The sequence below is a fragment of the Streptopelia decaocto genome, assembly GCF_964273445.1.
Source record: "Streptopelia decaocto genome assembly, chromosome: 6".
Taxonomy (NCBI): Eukaryota; Metazoa; Chordata; class Aves; order Columbiformes; family Columbidae; genus Streptopelia; species Streptopelia decaocto.
In genome coordinates, this window is record NC_138660.1 from 45,132,238 (window position 1) to 45,150,215 (window position 17,978).

The window sequence follows — 17,978 nt, forward strand, 5'->3', positions numbered from 1 at the left end:
CACGCTCAGCAATAAAACTAGGGTAGCAGAATAAGAAGGCAGGGTGGTTTGCATTCCAGGGTAGGCAATTCCTTGAAGACTGGCTGGGCATCAGTCTGCTTGTGGGAGGTGGAGCGTTATTTCCCTTGCATCACTCTTTTTCTTTCCTTCACTTAAGAAACTCTCTTTCGACCCAACCCATGAGTATTCTTACTTTTCCTGCTTTCTCCCGGATCCTGCTGAGGGGCGGTGGGTAGGAGGCTGTGTGGGTGTTTACCTGCCAGCTACAGCCAACCCACTGCAACTGGAAAAAACCCCAACACTTCCAGGCCGTGTTGTGATACATTATCACATATGGTAAGCTGAAGGTACACAGCTCCTGCACATGAATTTCTGCTTCAGGGTGCTCAGAAGGACTTCATTCCACAGCTGTGCACTTGCTCTCACTTGGTATTCTCTGCTCCTCACTCTGCTCGGCCCTGGACAAATGGGGCTGAGTGTCAGCCGGGAAAGGACACCACGTAAGAAAACTGACAAAAGCAGAGCACCGGGAGAGAGGGCACTGTTATTATAGCCATGAAAATTAAAGAAATAGAGAGTGCTGCTGCTTCCCCAGCGAGCCCCAGGGCTGCCGAGGGGCGCGGAGGGGACAGGGGGCGCAGCCGCTCTGTGACCCCGGGGCGACTTCAGCGCCTGCCGCGAGCAAACACATCCAGCACCGGGGTCAGCACCGGGGTCAGTACCGGCTTCACTGGCAGAGGCCGAGCACGGCAGTGCCAGGGGGCTGCTGCAAACCTTCCCACGGCAGCTCCACCCTCGTGTTCCCAGGTTTTAGTGCTAAAACACTATTTTTTCTGTAAATAACTACCGGAGCCGCAGGAGGACGGGCTCGGCCTCCCCAGCCCGCCAGTGGCGGCGGCGGGACTGCGGTGACCACCTCCGACAGGCGCCGCGTCGGCTCGGCCCGGCACTGCCCCGTGCCCCCGCCCGCCACCGCCGCCCGCCCCGCCCTCCGCATCACAAAGCGGCCCCGCCTCTCCCCGTTCCAGCGCGCCCTGCGGCAGCAAGGCGCTCATTGGCTGTCGGGGCGGCGCGGGGCCTGATGGGAGCGCAGCCGCGGCGCCTCGGCCCCTCCTTCGGCGGGCGGCGGCGGGATGCGCGGCCGGGCCCGCGGCAGGTACGCACTGGTGGGGGAGGAGCGGCCCTGCCCGGCCCCAGCGACTCCGTGGTGGGGACTGGCTCCGCCGTGGGCGGGGCAGCGGGAGAGGGGCGCCCGGCGCTGCCCGTGGCCCAGCTTGGGCCCACGTCCCCGGGGGAGCAAAGCGGCGCAGGGCGGGCGGCCGGTGCCCCCGCCCTCTCCCGCCTCGGCGCGGGCGGCCGGGCGGCTGCTGCGGGGCGGCGCGGCGATGGGCTGGGGCGCGGCGGTGGGCTGGGGAGCTGCGTCCGAAGAAGAGGCGGGTGCGGGGAGGGGGCGGCGGCGGAGCCATGGGGCTTTCCCGGCGCAGCGGGCGGCTGGCTCGGGCGGCAGGTGCCGGGAGCGGAGCGGCCCTGTGCCGCTGCCCGCGGGGCTCGGCCCTCGGGCGGACGCTCTCGCAGGCTTCAAAACAAGGCTGGGCTTCAAAAAAAGCGCCTGACACACCCACTGCTTGCTCCATCGCTTTGGAGCCTCTGTGTGGGAGCTAATTTGCCTTTCTAATTAAGGCTTTACAAAGCATAATACCTCCATAGGGCACTTCCAAACAGAAACAGCTGAAAATGAAGTTTAAAATGAACAAAATTCACTGTCCTGTTTTAACTGAGAGGTGCTAGAACAGGCTACCAGTAGGTACTGGGTGATTCTTCTGTTATTATTTTGCTTGTTCCCTTGTCCACGGTGCTTATATCTGGAGAAACTTTATGGTCACTGTGGGCGTTTCTGAGGTCAGTAAATTGTGGCTGAATATGAATTTTGGGTGGAAACTTGTGAGCAGAAGTGGAGATTTGATTTGAAAGGTAGAACTTGTGTTCTTTGTAATGGTAAATATCTGAAAATATTTACGTTAAATGAAGTCACTAAGTTTACAAGTAACCTCATTTAAAGAGCATTTCACCTTCCTTCAGGGGAAAGTTTTATATGTCTATACAAAGCCTGATTTCAAGTTTCTAACTGCCTTCTTTAACTATGACTTGTCTTATTTAGTCTTGAATTTCAGCATGTCAGTTATTAAAATTAATTTTGAATACTTTGATTTTTTTTGGAGATGTTTTCATCTTAAAACATCAACAACAAGCTTGGAGAAATTTGGGACTGACTTGATAAATGTGTAATGAGATCATCAAACTATTTTCTCCATCTGGCTGAATAGGATAATGGATGACTTCTGTAATTGTGCATGATTCATCCCTCTTTTGAAAGAGGAGGAGAGTTTGAAGCAATTGAAGGCAATTTGTGTTGTTGTGTCAAAAAGAGGAGAAGGAAGTGAAGACATCTGAGGCACCCCAAAGAAACCATGGAAAATTCTCCATCTCTGAACTAAGGATTTGGTGACTAAACTATACATGTGAATCTAGTGGCCCTAATCCCTTAATACCTCTTTGGGAAGGGTTTTGGTAATGTTACTGACTTACAGAGCTGTATATGTAAAGTCCGTCAGCATCATAGTTCATGTAAACTGATGCGCATGATGGCACTTGTCAGACCTGTTTTCCTTCCAGGTATTTGCCAGATATTTTGAAAAACATATGTAGAGATAGCACTGTGAATGTGTTATTGACAAAGGTTGGTGTCATCAGTGGCTCATGGATAACCTGTGCCCAAAAGATCCTGTAACACTTTACTGCAGAGGTTCTTAAACTATGGCCTGAAGGAAAATGTCACACAAAAAGGCCAACAGGAGCATCTCCATGTCTCTCTATGTCCAGAACTCAAAGCTACCATTGCTCCTAACAACAGCAGCAAAACCATGGAAGCAAATTAGATCTGGGAACTGTGTGCTAAGTTTACAAACTTCTTGATCGGCTATTTGACATAGTTGTTGTGTTGTTTTGTGATAAAGATACTATCTGTCCCTGTAGAAAAAATTGCGAAGAAAGCGTCTGCTCAGTTCTGCAATGATCGTCATACAAAAACTTGCCTGTGACTGCAAAGTGACAGTTGTATAAAATTCTTAGTGTTAGAAAACAGTAATGTTCTGTGTTTGAAAGATAAAAATATTGCTACTGTTCTACTGAGGTGAGTTGCTGTAGTAGTGATTGTTTTGAGAATTCATTCAAGACTCCAAGGGGTAACTGTGCTTTTTTTGTAGCTCACCCCTTTGTGCTGGTAATTTGACAGCAGCAGAGCTAATTTGTTCATCTGTTTTAGCTTCATTTTGGTGGCATTTCAAAATCAGATTTCCTTATCATTAAGGATTGTTTTTTGAAATCATAGGCCTATAGTTCCAGATTCAGAAGTCCTTGGCTTTCTTAAAATGTGAAGAGGTTACCATACTACAGTAGCATTTGTGCTAGTGAGCAATGTGTATCCTATATTATAGTAATTTGTTCTGACAGTTTCAGACAATTTGGGAAGACATTTGGATTGAGATTAGGTTTCTTTATCTTTCAATTTTTGGCCAAAGGTAGCTCAGTAAACAAGATAACCACTTACATTCCTGCCTAGCTGGATCAGTGCTTTATTTTAATAAGCCTTTGTTTCATTCCAGGGTTAAAAGGCTTTGATCCCTAGTTGTGATTGAGCATTAGTTTACTGTTTGTGTTGCTGTGAACTGATCACTTTTTCATTCACTGTGTGAAAACTTCAAAATTAAGTGGCTGGAGGGAAATTCTGCCATCCTGAGGTTTCAAGTCAATTGATTCCAACTACCTGCTGATGGAAAGTTGCTATGCTTTTGTTTCAGGAACCTAGACCCAGATAATCAAATTAGTGCTCTTCTTGGGTTCCAGGTTTGTGTGGGGTGAGGTTGAGCTACTTTTGCACCTATGGAGTTGCTTTGGGGCCATTTGACATGCCAGTGACTGCACTGTGCATTGTGTGAGGATCTGACAAGGTAGTGCTTTCCTAAAGCAAGTTAAATCTATTTGAAACTGATTATTTGAACTTAAAACTGAGCATACAAAGGAAGAACAACAGGGCTATACAATAAGTTTGTGTTGATGAGAGTATGAAGAGAAAGTAGATTTATTGGAACTTTCTCATGAATAGTAGGATATTAATGCTGGATGCCTGGAGTGGCAGCTGAAAAGGAACACTGAGAGTTATGCTTATGAGTAGCAAAGGAAATAATTGGAAATCAGTTTCTTAAATAATCCTGCTTAATAATTTTCAAAATTGTTTTTCTGCTGGAGGATTTTGGTGGCTTTTTAGTAGTTATTTTGTGTCTCTGTTTTTGAGGACTCCATTCTGATTAAATATTTCCAAAGTAAGAATAACTTTGGCCATGTCAGGGCTAATCAACTGACTTACAAGATGGCCTATGAAACAGAAGGCTGGATTTTAAAGTAGCATAGGTAGATTACTAGGCAATGGCTTTATGTGGTATTTTTGTATCCTGTAGATATTAGAATAAACTTGTGAATCTTGGACTACGCTGTTAGATTGCTCCTAAGTGCTTAATGCTTCACTTCTAGCTGTGAATTCCTGTAGAAGACTGATAGCTCTGCCAACATTTGTCCATAATAGAAGATGGGTGGATTAATTTCAAGATGGAGGGTAAGTAAAACCATGTAATGATATAGTAATCTTTAGTCTAGAAGATGGGAGCATGAAGGACATGTTTCTTATACTTATTGGTTGACTGTTAATGCTGGCTGAATGTTGGTGCTAAACTTTTCCCTTTAAATATGTCACTTAAAAGTTCAGTAGTGAGACATAATGACCAAAAATATTCTTTGACAAATCCCAAAACTGTGAAATGGCGTGGTTGTCCTTTATTTCCTTTGCAGTATCAGGCCTGGCACTAGTTTCCTTAACTTATAAAAATACAGTTTTAACTCCTATATAATTTTGTGCTGCTTCATTGGGATAGATAAAGCAGCATGTGTAACTTGAAAGATTGGTGCCTCTTTTAGGTCGAAATAGATACAATCAGAATAACATTGTGTCTGTTTCAACAAATATTTTGATAGGAAGAGAGACTTGTATAGGTATGAGTAGCTAACTGGTTTTATTTGCTTATATATTATTGAAAAGTGTACTGAATTTGAGGAAGAGGCATGAGGTTTTTGACTACTTTCCTGTCAGGTGTGAGTCATTATCAGTTGATTTCAGGGTCTCCCATATGAAACTTCTTTACAGGCAAAAGTTCAGGTGAAGTGTCAGTTATATGTAATAGAAAGGAACTCACTTGCATGGTGATGCAGTGCAGTTTGTTTTTTGAATTTATGGCCTGAAAGGTGGGAAAAGGTTGTGCCTTAATACTTCTGAGAAATTAGGAAGGATTCCTAGAGGGTAGATTCCAAGGTGCTGCTAAGGGAATTTTACTGGAGGTGATAACACTTATTTGCAGTTACTTATAATTTATTTGGAGCATGTGTTTTTGTGTGGAATTAATAATAATAAAAACCTTATGTCCTCAGGTTAAGGGTTTCCTGTATAGATTATCTTTGTTTTGCACATTCTCTCCACTCATCAGTTCACTCCTTGCTTTAGTTCCCACCTACATGTCCATTACTGCTGTACATGCATTGTAGGTTTTTGTCTTTTGTGGTGTAGGAGAGGAGCCTTCAGTTAATAGTAATACCAGCTGTTAAATAGTGGTTTATTACAGTCCCTTCTATTTGTTACTACTGTACTAGAAAGCTTCTTACCTTTATGTAACACAGATAATATATTAATATATTATGAGTGGGTGTTTTTTTTTAAATTAGGAAACGGCTAATATACAGTAATCCTCAGAATATTGACTTTTTTCTAGTGATTAACGTCTTTGTTCTTGCCCTTGTAAGCAGGCAAAACCTTCCACCATAGAAGTATTAGAAAAACTTGATAAGGTATGTATTTGCCTTCTGGATATTTGTTTGATTTTTGTTTAGAAATGTGGGTCCTTTTTGCTGGCCATGTATTTCTTTCACATTTGGTAGAATGCTGTAATGGAATTCTAAATTATTTTGCTAGTTACTCCATTTGGATATACCAGAGATTCTGAGTTTGATTGACTGCTACCTTTTTTCCCACTTAGTATTAGTCATTTAAAGAAAACACCACCATACTGTATAATAGATAGTAAGAAACTACAGTTTAAATATTTATTTAGAGAGCCTGAAGTGGGAACGAATGTGAAGTTGGCTTGATTACACAATTTAATTATAACTAGTGGTTAAACTCCCATGTAATGGAAAATGTCACTAATGTGAAGTTCCATTCCTCAGGCTCATTAGAGAAGCCTCAATGTATGGTTTCAAGTGTAAGAGTTGTAGCTGTAGTGGTAGTAAGTAATGTTAGGGACAGAACAACTGTATCGATGGTTCAGTAATCAATTGTGATTTCTTTTAGCCAGCTTTTGTGACAGATGTCTGTACTCTATGGGGAAACTGTTTTGAAATATGTTGTTGATATTTTTTTCTTTTCCTTTTAATGAAAGTGGGAGTACTCCTGTTGTCACTTAAAATGCAGTCAAAACGGTAACATAGCGGAGCGTTGCTTCATTACTTATTAATGTGCCAAAAATATCATTCAGACAAGGCCAGGCTGGATGGGACTTTGGGCAACCTGCTCTAGTGGAAGATGTCCCTGCCCATGGAAGAGGGGTTGGAACTAGATGACCTTTAAGGTCCCTTCCAACCCAAACCATTCTGTGTTCAGGATGTTGCTCTTAATGTGAGGAAAATACTGAAATAAAGACATGTGAAATGATGGAAAGGTTTCAGCAATTTCCCATGTTAGTAGAAAAGTATTAGAAGCATTTGAAAGTCTACAGGTGCCTGATGAACACTTTAGGACACAAAGTATGTTTGGTAGTGATTTATGTGATCCTGAAGACTACGATTTGTAAGATATTAGCGTTTTCCACTTGTCCCAAATATACTAACACATTACAAATAGGTAAAAGTGCTGATTTGTAATATTCCCACTAGTGTTGTGTTACTGCTAATACAGTGCAAGTGGCTCATATCATAACCTTAATAGTGTGATGTATTTATGCTATGAAAGTTATCGTTGGGCAAATATTGTCATTTATCAAAAAGCTGCTTGACTTTTCTAATCAAGGATCAAATTGGTATGGCTAATTTTAGCAAACACTTAAAGGCAACTTAGTAAAGCCACTTATTAATTTCACTAATGTGGTTGAACACTATGTGTTTACAGGAAATACAGGCATTAGAAGAATTCAGAGAAAAAAATCAGAGGCTGCAGAAACTATGGGTTGGAAGGCTCCTTCTCTACTCTTCACTTCTTTACCTTATCACCTGCTTAATTGTATATTTGTGGTATCTTCCTGATGAATGGACTGCAAGGTTGATTATGACACTTCCATTTTTTGCATTTCCATTGATGTAAGTAAATACACCCTTTTTTCCTAGTAGCTGTCTTTTTGAAAAAAGGAGATGGAAAACAGATCTCTGCAGGGGTTTGGGTTTGTTTTTGACAATCCTTGAGTTGTCATAACTTGCTGTGTGTGTTTTGTGTTTTTTTTTTTTTTTTTAAATAAATCCAAGTAGTTATGCACACACTTTAAGGGAAAAGTCTCTTGTGTAGAACTAAGTCTTGCCATCAAAAGATGTTAGCATCTAAAATTACTTGCCTTATCAAGATTATACTAGGGGTTGAGAGTAACTTGCTGCAAGGTATTGTAATATAGTCAGAAGAGCATTATCTTGTTTTATTTCTACTTCTAGTTGAAAAAGTAACACTACTGTATGAAAGTGACCTAAAGTATGTCACCTCTATGTAAAATGCAGTGTATAAAATTGGGGAAAAAGATACAATGAATTGAGAAACTTAGGTGACTGTTAACACAGAAGTGACTTGAAAGGTCATGACCCTAAATATGTTGAGGACTAGTTTTACATAATTAACTGTTTTTCTGGAAAATCATTGACCGTTTTCTTCAACCAGAAAATATCCTAATGTACTTGGATGTGAATAGGAGAGTGTATTATTGACTTTTTTTGTTCTGCTGAGCTAATTGGCTGCTCATCCTCACAAGTGGCTTTTGTTTTCTAAGAACACTGCTTTTCTAAAAATTAACAAAATGGACTTCTTCTTCACTAAACAGCTGCTTCCCTGAGTCCCCTTCCCCAACACCATCAAGGAGGAGAAGCAGCCTACTGAGAATCTTTCTTGGCAACGGGGAGCACAATGCAAACACTAATTTGCTGAAATGAACATCATAAATACTGTCCATATTTGCAAAGCATCTTTGTATAATAACATGACTTGTCAGTGCCCTACCTTTAGACTTGAAAGGCAAAGTTGAGTGTAAGTATTTAGGGCTTTAAGTTTGATTAGTATGGGTCAGCTAGCATAACATGCAAAAAAAAAAAAAAACAAACCTAAACTTTATGCTCTTTGTGTGTCACACTGTGTTGTGCTTAATATACTAATATGCTACTGTTGTGCTATCCTGTGGAGAAGATACATGGGCAGCAATATCTTGACTGGAAAGGATTAATAAAGAAATTATACCTCAAATTAATCTTTGGCAGCAATATGAATTGATTTTGTTCTTAAGGACAAGGATTTGAGAGTCTTTGTTAGCATGAGAGGCTTGCTCATGCGAACAGGGCAGGCTTGTTCTGAGGAAGTATCACCAGCCTCCCTTCTCTGAGGTGTTAGGATTTGTGTAGAAATGAAAACACTGCAGGTGGTGGCTTCTAGTGCTGTGGCGTGGATTTTGACATTGGATTTTTATTCTAGTTTGTCTTCCAATTGTTGCTGCTTTTTTTCTTTGAAAAGTGGGTTTCTGTAAAAGTCTGAATTGGATGTTGACTTACTAACATTCAGAATTAGACTGGTGTTCTCTTATGACTTGCAACTGTTTATCTGATTTTTAAGCTATTCCCCTTCAGCTTTTTTTGGCAGATATGAATGGCAAGCAACTGCCAGCTTGTCTTTGTTCTCGGTCAAGAGGTGACTCCACGCTGAATGCCTGGGGCCACCCAGTAATAGCTCTAGAGATTTTTCAGCCCTAATCAAACTGGAATGTGTCTGCCTTTTCTAGCTTGCAGTCAGTCACCAACTTATTTCTGCCTTAGGTCATTCCCTCAGGGTCTCAGCGAGTTACTGATGCTGGTAGAGGGAGTTAAATTCTGGGAATATATAACATCATTAATTTTAAGTGTATATTGAAATATCTGAAAAGTTGAAGAAATACATTAGCATGTTAGAAGGATGCCCTTCTTGAAATGATTTTCATTTGAATTCATTTCTGTTTCATCTTGCATATTCTGATTTTCAGGTAAATGTGTTTTTATTTTGTAAAATTGTTCTGAAGTGGTCTGCTATTAAACTTTCACCTCAAAATTCTTAAGGAGGAAGTGTTTTATTTCATGAAGTCCTACCATACGTCTTTTAGTTTTAGGTAGAAGACTCTTTAAGCATACAATAAAAAAGAAATAATGTTTTTGCCTGTGTAACACAGTCTTAAAAGCAACTGAAACCCTCTAAAACATTTATTTCTTTTGATACATCATGAAAAGACATCTTGCATGGTGTAAGCAGGCAAAGCCATCCATATTCTTCAAGTAGGTATTACAGCACACCTTTGAACATGGAATAGTGTTAAACTTCTTTCTCTGTGTCTCTGACCTTGGATAGGTTACTCTTGCATTCCAGTTGTCTTGTCTAACTTACCAGACTCAGGCTGTGTTGTTAATACTTGAAAGCATTGTGAACTGGGCAGCCATTGTATAAATGCAAAAGATGTTCTTATGAATTAAGTTGAAACTCTATTTGGAATCTCAAAGTCTTTTGCCTGCTTTTTCACACTGTTATTCACAGACCGTTTCTGTCCTTTAAGCTTTTTTTTCTTAAATGAGATGCTGCTACTTTAGGCTTTATTACATAGTGCTTGGCACTAGGAGGGTTTTGGATAAGGTGCTTGGAAGGGCTTGAAGTATGAGATTCGCCTCTTGGCTTAGGCCAAATAACTTGCCAGGAAAAACGTCAACTTAATAATTGTAAGCAATTCTAAGCTTTAAAACAAGTGAAGTCCTGATGATTTCAGAGAGACCTTTCAAATGTGAAATGGTCAGATCAGTTTAACTTTACCTTGAACACAGATGAACGGCTCTGTTGTTTGAGCAAGTCAGCTGAAACCCTATGGAAACTGAGTGGATTGAGGGCTCTGTACAATCGCCAGGGGTCAGGTCGGTTAACTCTGCTCGGGAGAGCGTTGGTAACAGTAGCAATATCTTGTGGGTTTCGTTGGTATCGAATTCTTCCCGCAAATCTCCTGGGTCTTAATTTTGGGCCTTAGCTGGTAAGCTTGTTTTTCTAGATAACGTGTGTCATAGATCTATCAAATAAGAAGTGATGACTAAGTAATTTTCAGCTAGCTGTACATACCTTGGTTTTAAAGAGTTCCCACTGAACATTTTGACAAGCAATGATGTCACTTGCTGCTGCTGCTTCCTTAGTGTTTCTACATATAGTAATACTTGGTTAGGTTTTAATAGACAGGAGGATTTATTTAGATCAAGGTGCTGATTTAATTTGTAGTTTCCTGTGTAACTATGGTTTGAAGATTTCTGTTCTTTTTATTTTCAAAGTTAAATCTCATCTGGTAAGTCTTCTGTTTGCTAAATGACTTCAGAAATGGTTACAATAATATATTTTAACTAATATAATTCTTTTTTTCTGTTTTAAAGAATCTGGTGTATAAGAACACTGCTCATTTTTTTCTTTTCCAAAAGGACAAAAAGGAATAGTAAGTAATTTTTTCTCCTTTTTTTTTTTTTTTTTTTAACAATATGGAACTAGTTGGGAATGACACTTGGTATGAAAATGTAAATATTTTGGCTAGATTGGCTTCCAGGAAAAGAAGAGTAGCCTTTTGGCTGATGCTGAAATGGGTAGCATTAGCTAAACTGTTGTTCCTGCCACATAGTTCTTGAAAGAACTGGAAGGCAACTACTTAATGTTTCACTTCACTTCACTTAAAAAATTGTGATAACTTTCTCCTGTCTTTGCATGCTTCAAAATGTAATGGAATAAAATGTACTGTAGGAGTGAGGGAAAGGAAAGAGTAGTTCCCTTAATACTTGCAAGTATTTCAGCAGTCTTAAACTGTTATCTTTATGTATGAGAGAGGAGAGTTAAAGCAGATGTGTTTCATTTATTTGTCAATATAGCTTCTTTCTCCCAAGTTCTCCAAAGCGTGTTCATGTTTTCCAGAGTGGAAAAGGAATCAGCAGGTGGTGTTTTTTTGTGCTGTTCTGAGAGCTAAGGAAAATTGGGAGTCATAGGACAAAACCAAAAAGTAATGCAGGTGTTCAAAATATATATATATATGTAAAAGTTGTTGAAGGACATGTAGATTCATTCTAATGCAAAATTTAAAAACTGCATCTGTGGCACTTGTCTGCAGTAGTTAGAATTCATTTGAGATTTTCTTTGAAAGCAGTCCAGCCTGTAACAATATCTCATGGTGATGCGAGCAATAATACAGGAAAACCTCAATGTTGCACTATGTTTTATGACTTGCAGAACAACATGATGTATTTAATTTGTGACATCTTATGAGTTAAACATCACTTTTGAAGTTTTTCTTATACTTAATGTTTGCATTTGATATGCAAGCATAGAATATACATTTTTATGTAGAAATAAAATTGTCCGTGTATTCTGTGGTCCTGTGTGATTCATTTCTAAGGCGAATATATATTTGCATTTCATGGCTGGATAGGAAAAAAATGTATGTATGTTTTTTTGGTTTGCTTAAATGTCTTTATTGCTGCTGTTAGCATACAAGTAAGTTTAGTGCTTTTGTTGAACTTGTATATAAAAGGTTTTAGGTGTTAGAATGTTCCAAAAGGAGTTATTTCTGCATTGTTCTAGAGATCAGATAGAAATGAAGTGTTTTACCTCAAATATAGAAGTCCTGTAAGTGGAAACGAGGAATCAAATGCACAGTGCAAGAGTTACAGCATAAAGCAGGAGAAAATGTAGCTGAGAGCACAAACTGGCAACTGAGTGGCTCAAAGCTGGCCTTTTATTCTGGGATAAGTTAATATAACACACAGAATCACTGGAGATTATTATTTAATACTATAAAGCTCTGTGCTGGGTGACCAGCATACACCAGTTTTGAGAACCATGCTCTGAATGAGGAAAATTCCTAGTGAGACACTTGGAAACGTAATGTAGAGAGATGATGAAATTCAGTTTTTAAGACTGGTCAGGCAAACAACTCTTGAGGATTTAGTCTGATCTGTCCCAAAGTGTGGGAAAAATAAATGAGGTATCTTGCAGGTATTGACTTCACTAGTATGAACTCTACTTTTCTGTAGGTTTAATTAAGATGAAATGTATTGATTTCTTGAGAGTGTTTTGCAATAATTGCCATTTGGCCAGTTTTGAAGGTGCAGGTGTTTCATGAGGTTCTTCTTGAACACAGGAGGTAAAGTGACCAGCAACAAACCCCCACACTTTAAACTGATTGCATTGCTTTGTGGGAGGCTGCCTTTGAAGATGTTCTAGGCATTTATGTATCAAAAGCTGCTTCTGTTTCTTAAGTAACTGTTAACAGCTGACCCTCTTTGTCTGCATGACACCATTCTGTCCTGCGGTGCTTTTCAAGGTGTTAATCTGTGTTGGGCTGCATGAGAAGCTGAGTTCTAATATGAATGTAAAATTTGGTGGGAGATGCACAGTTGCATTTGAAGATGCACAGTTCCTGAAACTGTTTATCTTCTGTGGTCCAGCTCAGTACTAAACATGGTCTTGTTCCATGTCCTATTTTTTTAATAAGGAATTGTTGTAGTTGTCCTTTCATTGCATAAACTTTCAAATATGTACATGCCCAGTTTTAGTATTTTGGACATTTAATGAAGTGGTTTGTTCTATCAAAATGAGCTTTTACATTCTGGAAGAGTTCAAGTAAATATGTGTTTTTAAAAAGTGTGTATGGTGTACTTAAATGTATGTAAATAAAGATATAGAAAAGTTTGGTGGGTTTTGTTTCTTGTAGTTCTATGAAGGTTTTATTTAAAAAAAAACAAACAACTGAAAAAATGGGTGAAAATAGCTATAGATTACAGGAAGCAAATGGCTGGTGTCCAGTAGAGCTGAGAAGGGGAAAAGTTACTAAGTTTTTTGTTAAACTCTTCTTGCTGTGAAGGAGGTAGTAGCAAACAGATTTATCAAGATGATGTCTTCTATATTAGGCGATGGTTTATTACAGGGAATTTTCCATGAGTGCCAAGCTGCAAGCATTGACTTAAAGGAAAATCCCGTGTGCCTTTGACCTTTTGTATTTCCGTTCCCTTTAGAGATGTTAGGTACTGTTCCTACTAGTTGTAACAGGCTCTCTTAACATTTAGCAGTAAAATGACCTGGTAGCTTTTCTTGCAAAACTGAGGATTTTGCTCTAGTCTGAAAGTATCAAGAGGGTGAAAGAGATTGAGGTTTGAAGCTCAGAATTGACCTGGCATTTGAAACTAGCCTGTATTAAGAGGCTTACATGAAATACTGAAGCCAGTAAATCTGGTACTCAAATAGATATATTAATACTTAGACCTCAAGCTTTTTTTTCTTGTAGTTTGACTCATGAGATTAAATGTATTTGGTCCATTGTTGTGCCAGTTTTAATGTAGGTCAAAGCAGGGCACTGGCTAGAATTGGTTTGGTTAATAAGGAAATGATACATAAAACTTTTTAATAATTATAACTGTAAAGTAGTAACAGTGGGCTATAATTTATAAGCAATTTCAGTATTTAATTTATTTTCACATAAAAACTTTATTTTATGCAAAGTTTACTAGTATTCTAGGGTTGGTAGTGGTCAAGGTGTAAATTTTCCTGATCTCACAGGGCAAAGTCAATGTCTAGTGTGTGCTAAAATTACCGCTTATATTTGAAAACTAATGTATGGTGTCCTTCTTTTAGATGATGAACTGGAAGATTTGAAGTCTCAAAAGAAAAAAATAGTAAGTAAATCTTCAAGAAAAGCTAGTTGTTGTGGTCCGCTAAAGTGTTTTTGTGCGTCTGTACAAGTTGAGTTTGATTGTAATGTATAGATGAAGAGCAGAGAGAGGGAGGTGAAAGTATTACCACACCTCTGTTTTTTTTAATACTCTCTATAGTACCACACAAGACTTTCCTTACCCCAAAATTACAAAAGACTGCTTGCTTATGAGAATAAACTGTCTCCCTGTAGTTCAGCTTAAACCTACTGTTTTAGTGTTCCTAGATCTATGTAAAGTGATTCAGTTTTGTCAGAAAATGAAAATGTATGCTTTAACCTACTCATTGCTTACTACTACTACTATTACTTTAGGATTCTGAAAGGTGTTAGATGTTGTGCCTATTTAAGAACTTAGAGTGAACCTGTATCTTTAATAGTTACTCTGTTACTTAGTGGTTTTGTAAACAGCAAAAAGGGCTTTCATCTTGTCTGGATTTACCTTTCAAATAACATATTATTGTTTATATCTTAAATGTATCACCACTTATTTCTGATCCTCCTCCATCTTATTTTTGTACTACGTATTTCTTCCATTGCATTCTTTCCTCTAAAACTTCCTTTTCATGTATCAGTCATATCATTTGTCTTGAGGTCATCTGTTTTGTGAGCTGTGTGGATGAGTTAGTGGTATAAAACTGGTGTATGCCAGGTATTTGCTTCAACTGGATCAACACTTAATCTCAGTAAGACAAATTTAGTATGGAAAAGATTCCAAGTCTTGGATAACCTGCATTCTTGGTGAAGGTTGTAACACTGAAAGCTCTTTCCTCTCTACTTAATCATCCCTTAGGGAAGTTCTCTGTCTACGTATGTTGTTGGCTTTATTTCCTGCCTTGCAAGGCAAAACTTAAAAGCCACCACCATGAGAACACAAAAAACCCCCAACCAACCAAAAACTAAACACTTCCTCAACAAAACAGCCCTTCCTCCCCCCAAAAAAACTCCAAAAGTTGTATTATGAAGCTTTATTGTTAATGAGTTTCCCAAATGAGTTTTTCTTCATGCTTTCTGAATTTTGCCATGGTAGCTACATTAATAGAAAACCTACAACAAAGCTACCAGCAAGGAGTTGGGTAGGAGTCTGGTATTACATGATCTTTACAGGTGAAACAGTTTTCACTACTTTTCTTCTGTTTTTTGTCACTTCTAAAACGTAGATGTAAAAATGATAACGTATAGCCTAGTTATGTCATTGTCCTTTGGTAAAGAGGATCTGCTAGTATTTATTAATCTTTATGTTAATAGGAATCTATTAAATTGAAGTCTTTTGGTTGGAGAGATGTATAAAGGGGTTAGAGAGGCTTACAGTTTCTGAGACCAAAATAAATGAGTATGTTAACTATGTTTTTAATTTTACTTTACAAAAACTGCTTAACTGAAATTAGTTAAATCTTCTCCAGTTTACATAGTCATTGAGTAGCTTTGGCAGGAAAGTTCTTGGAACAGAAAAAGCACAATGGAGAACAAAACAGATTTTGGAGCCCTAAATGTAAAGCCTTCATTTCAGTTAAAGTTTACTTTTTCTGTAATCATGAAAATCTTCATATTCTAGAAGAAGTAGTAATGTTTGATTTTTATATGTGAGAAGCACTTCTTCAGAGAAAAGGCATTGAATAAAAGATTAGTCAGGAAAAAAACCTGTGTTTTAAAGGGGAGAGTTTTTTACTTTGGGATTGGTGGTGTTGAAACAAGATGTGTGTATTTGGCATGTGTAAAAATTAAGACAACATGTTGCAGAAGACCAGGCAATAGTTAAAAATCAAACAACTGCTTTGTGAACAATATAGAAATTATAGTGTGAGTATGGACAGTTTAAACCTGGAAATATAAATTGCCACATCCATGTCAAGCTTTAACCATTGAAGATGAACTTCTGAATAGGATTTGTAAAACAGGGTTCAGGGAAGCCAGCCTATAATTCAGCTATTTCTCAACCTGAGGGGAATAGAAAGTTCATGATCACCTCCTGATCTTGTGGGTGTCTGGTCCCTCACAAGGAACCAGAAACAGAAAACTTATTGAAACCTCTTGAATTGGCATGGTGTTTTTTACTCAGAGGGTTAACTCGAGAGTTTCATAATAATTTAAAGGTATTCAGTTAAGCATTAAAATTAGATCATCGTACATGAAACTTAATGTGTTTAAATGAGCTGACAGTGGATGCAGGTAGTGAGGTACAATGTAATTCGGCTTTTAGATAAAAACACACAAAATTGCTTTCTGTGATAATTTGGTTTTGATAATAATCAGATTTGCTTTTTTTTGGATTAACTTCCTTAAGACTATCTGTGGCTATGAATAACTGTAGTGATAGCTACTTTTTAGTAAAATGAAAACCTTTACCAAGTGAAAAAATGGGAAGGGGAGAGGATATTTTCCCCCTATTTAATTCGCTACTGAATTTGCAAATAGGATTAGTTAATGAGATACTTACATTACAATCCTCAAAGCATCTCGGATAAGTAAATAATGTCTTTGCTGTTTATGTGTGTAGGCAGTCAGCCTGCCACAACAGCTAGTGTTTTTTACTTCATTGCAGCTCAGCTACCTGATTGCTGGAAAAATCTTGTATTGAAGACAGTTGTCCTTTTGAAAGGTGTTACAGTACTTGTGTTTTGCAGGTGTGTGGTCCACCTTTTCCCTAGTGACATTACTTACATGCTGAAGGGTACCTGTAACGTCATCTACTAGATACAATGTCCTGTTTGTTGTGCAATGAGCTGCTCAATAGAACTTCAGTTCTATTCAAAAGGCTTTGGTCTTTGGTGGCATAATCACATGGATATTCATGTGGCTAAAATACTTGACAAACATAAATAATTCATCTTGAAATGCCATTAATATTTTGTATCCTGTACGTCAACTCAAAGTTGGTATAATACTGGTTTTCCACAGAACTGACTCTATACACTAGTTTTTTACTCCTGAATGCCTTAAAACACCTTAAGTTTTGTTTATGGATTTGGGATACGAATTAAGTTAATTAGCTGTAATTAAGGCACTACTTCAAGGTACAAACTTTTTTTTCCCTTTCCTCGATCGTAAGAGAAAGTCTAGTTGTGTTTGTGTAGCTGTAATTTTGGCCTCAGTTCTCAGTTAATGAGGATGTCAGTCTTTAATCTGAATGTGTATAGATGAGGAAGTTCAGAAGGCTAAGCGTATTAAAGCAAGGGTACAGGACATGTATTAGGCTGCTGCAAGTGGGAATTAGTGGAGACTTTACTGGAGCAGCAGTCTTAAAGTGGGATAATTCTTAGCCTGAGGACAGAGTTGTGAGATAGTGTAGTAATTACTTTGCTAATGTTAGAGTTAAACTTGGCTGAAGTTTGCTCAGGTATTCTGTTATAGTAAGCTGAGCATAATATTAGACCTGGAGAGACTTCTTAGCCATTTCAGGTAAGAATTTAGAAAGTTGCATCTGTTAATTTTCCAAGAAAGAGAGTCTGATTTCAAGGCTGCCTTGGAGTTATGTTAATAATGGAAAAAAAATGCAACGTATGAGCAGGCACAGAAAACTGGATATTTTAATAACCTTCAGTGTGTGACAAAAACTGTACTAGGAGTTGATTGTTGTATAAGCCCAGTCTTATCTAAGCAATATATGCTAGAGTACTGCAAACATGCAATTGGAAGTTCAGAATATGGTTAAAAATCATATTTACTGCTGAATGATAAAATTATGTATTTCTTTCATGCACTTTTCACACAGAAGTTACTCTGGTTGTTCTACTCTTGGCATGGATCTATCCAGAGTACACTTGATTCTTGTGGCTTAAATTATTTATTTCCTGTTTTAAGGAAACTCTTGCTATGTGTACTTGCATATCTTACATGGTAGACTGAAATGAATCTTGTGGCTTTGTATGAACATAAAGAAATACCTCTCCATAGGAT

At 38.6% G+C, this 17,978-nt stretch overlaps 1 protein-coding gene across 4 annotated transcripts in view; it reads left to right on the forward strand.

Annotated features, from left to right (window-relative positions):
• The first annotated feature begins 1,043 nt into the window (after nt 1-1,043).
• The window catches only part of LNPK (lunapark, ER junction formation factor), a 59,354-nt gene continuing 42,419 nt past the window's right edge, over nt 1,044-17,978 (forward strand). For 3 of the 4 annotated variants that reach the window (XR_014184492.1, XM_082057073.1, XM_082057074.1), the window contains exons 1-6: nt 1,044-1,156; nt 4,588-4,669; nt 5,905-5,949; nt 7,265-7,452; nt 10,768-10,826; nt 14,006-14,046. Coding sequence is in view for 3 of the 4 variants with exons in the window: in XM_082057073.1 (XP_081913199.1) it covers nt 4,643-4,669; nt 5,905-5,949; nt 7,265-7,452; nt 10,768-10,826; nt 14,006-14,046 (360 nt within the window). In the remaining variant the exon portion in view is untranslated. The remainder of the gene's footprint in view (nt 1,157-4,587; nt 4,670-5,904; nt 5,950-7,264; nt 7,453-10,767; nt 10,827-14,005; nt 14,047-17,978) is intronic. The other variant, XM_082057075.1, reaches the window with a different exon arrangement.